General features: G+C 32.2%; 1 protein-coding gene across 1 annotated transcript in view; it reads left to right on the plus strand.

The window, feature by feature from the left end:
- LOC103598376 (protein unc-13 homolog C-like) overlaps positions 1–2,819 on the plus strand; it is a gene marked incomplete at both ends in the record, with an annotated part of 259,099 nt that overhangs the window by 194,359 nt on the left and 61,921 nt on the right. Inside the window, one exon of the mRNA XM_008582367.1 lies at positions 250–327. Coding sequence (XP_008580589.1) covers positions 250–327 — 78 coding nt within the window. The remainder of the gene's footprint in view (positions 1–249; positions 328–2,819) is intronic.

The raw sequence follows: 2,819 nt of genomic DNA on the forward strand, positions 1-2,819 counted from the left end.
ATGTTAAAATGGATGGATTCGTGTGGAATATCTTCCAAATGTGTTTAGAACGACAACAAATTCTTACCTAAATATAATAGTTTAATTGTGATTCTTCTTTTGGCAAGGGTATAGATTTAATCTCTGCTTATGGTCCCCTTTCAGCTGAAAAAGACATGAAAAGTTTGTCTGACTTAGCATTAACCTGGATAGCATATATGTAAAAATACATACTTACCTGGATAAATTTCAAAATGTGTTCTTTCTTAGACTATCAATAAAGTGCTGCTCCAGTATGCTGCAATCGTATCAAATGATTTCAGTTCATATTGTGATAAAGGAAATGTGGTAAGTAAAAACATCTTTACTTTCAAGCACTCCTTAGTTGAGATTTATTTCTTCAAACTGTGAGTAAGCAAGACAAATTGTTTACTTTCCATTTCAGGATGTTAGGAAATAGGGATGTCAAGAAATTGTTTGGAAACTTCTCCAGTAGTCTTGAACTGGCTTTAATACAGGATTCATGGCAGGGCTGAGAGTGTCTTTGTGCCAGGCACTTTGTGGTTTTCCATGTCAATAAGGAACAAGACCAGCATAAATAATCGAAAACCCACCTACTCATAAGACATTGGAGCTGAGAACCAGAGAGTTAAAAACTAGATGAGTATTGGCAACAACTACTTTCATGTTGACACCAAGACCAAAATAAGTATAATTTAGTCTTTCAGTTTTCAAATAAGTTGAGAAGGATGGCTAATGTATTAAATGATGCTGATTTATTAATTTACTTCTTTTTTGATGATTGAGAAAATATTTATAAAATCCAAACCAGTACTGCAATTTAGTCAATGAAAGACACAAAGAGAAGCAAAATAAACTGAAATTATTTGGAATATAACCAGTGTTATTTTATGGTGGGTGGTGAAAGCTCTCTTATTCTCTATCTGTAATATTAGGAGAAATTTGTTGGCAACATTGTAAGAATTTTAAAAATGAGAAGCACTGAAAAAATGTTTTAAAAGTGAACACAGGATTTTTTTTTTTAAAGGAAAACTAGTTTGTTCCCCTCTGAAACAATCAGTTCTCACTTTCAGGCAAGTCTAAAAGAGAATTCTAAAGAAAGCCACTAGTCATCTCATAGAAACCTCACTGACCTCTTCCTGACAGATCATTAAGGTTAGTCAGTCTTAATGGTTCTTGAGGATTCCACAAGATGCTTCTTTCCCTTAAATTAATATACTGCCTAGAAATTTTATTAAAACTTCCAGACACCTCAACAGTGAATTCTAATTGTAATTGACTATAAATACTCTAAAAGCAAGACAGAGTATTTATTTATTGAAAGCAAAACAGTATTTCTAATTAAAGCATAATACATGTCTAAAGTGTTATATTGAAAANTTGTTTTTGTTTTTGCAATATAGTGAAATAATTCCCGCAGCTTACACTGTCATTAAGAAACCGAACCTTGAAAGTAGTGTTCATATGTACAAATGAATTAGTACTCCTTAGGTAAGCCCAAAGTAATTCAGCAGTATGTCTAAAGTAAAATATGAAGAGACACATTTGGAAGATACTTCAGTCTGATTAGCCAACTGTTTTCTTGGATTTATTGGTCAGCTGCTTAATAAGATTTTCTATTTTTCAAGGGAAACTTTCTATATAAATTTATGCACATTATCACATTACTGTGTACTTCTACAAAATATCGATTTTCTGTTTGCATGTTATTCCTAATTTCAGGTTTTCATTGTGACTTTAAAAGTCTACAAAACAAGTTCATAATAACATTTGGTGAGTTTGGGTTTGTAAGTGAAATATCTCTCCGTCAGCTTAATTCCTTGGAGGGTCTCCGCCAATTGATTTTGAATCACTAAAAAATTCAGACAAATATGTGTTCAAAAAAGAAAATAAAAGCTTTTTTTGTTTTAGCTTTTCTATGAAAGAGATGACGTATTTCTACTGTTACTGGCTGTTTTAGCTCTTCTAAGAAAATCACCTCCACATTTACCTTATGATATGTGCAAAAGCAGTAGCATGCAAAGACATCGATATACCTTTAAGTAATTGAAATAAAATTTAATTAATACAGTTGGCTCATTTTTCTCTGTTTTGTGTAATTAATGGAAGCAGAGGGCATCCTTATGCTCAAAAAAAGCTATTAGAGAGAGAGAGAAAATGTAGAATTAGAATGAAAATGATAGCAAGAGGGGAATGATTAGGCAATATTTTTAGCAGATAAAGCATTACTAAAAATTTAGTAAACAATAGGTAAATGCATTGTGGTGCAGAGATAGTGTGCTGTAACAGAAGTGGAGTTTTAGGTTTAAAGAGGTGGTCTTTGATAGTATTCAGTATGACTCATTATCACAGAAAGTTGTGAAAATGGTCATTTCTATGTGATACATAGAGTAATGCTGTGACCCCTTATACTTTATAAATGCAGTATTTAGTAACACTAGAGAAAGCTGAGGAAATTGACCACCACAAAGAACCTTGACAAGGAAGTGGGGTAGGGTGGGAGGTGTATATTTCTCTATACTATGAGAAATAGTATAAAGCAATTTAAAGCATAAGGTAGCTATTCAGGGGAAAAATCATTAGAAATCACTATATAATAAGTATATAAGCATAGAGGAGGTTGCTCCAAGATGGTCAATATATCTTCTGAGTAAGGTTAGAAAATAAAAAATTTTGTGATGGGATAGATTATGTTAAAATGGATGGATTCGTGTGGAATATCTTCCAAATGTGTTTAGAACGACAACAAATTCTTACCTAAATATAATAGTTTAATTGTGATTCTTCTTTTGGCAAGGGTATAGATTTAATCTCTGCTT

The sequence above is a fragment of the Galeopterus variegatus genome, unplaced genomic scaffold, assembly GCF_000696425.1.
Source record: "Galeopterus variegatus unplaced genomic scaffold, G_variegatus-3.0.2 Scaffold2593, whole genome shotgun sequence".
Classification (NCBI taxonomy): Eukaryota; Metazoa; Chordata; class Mammalia; order Dermoptera; family Cynocephalidae; genus Galeopterus; species Galeopterus variegatus.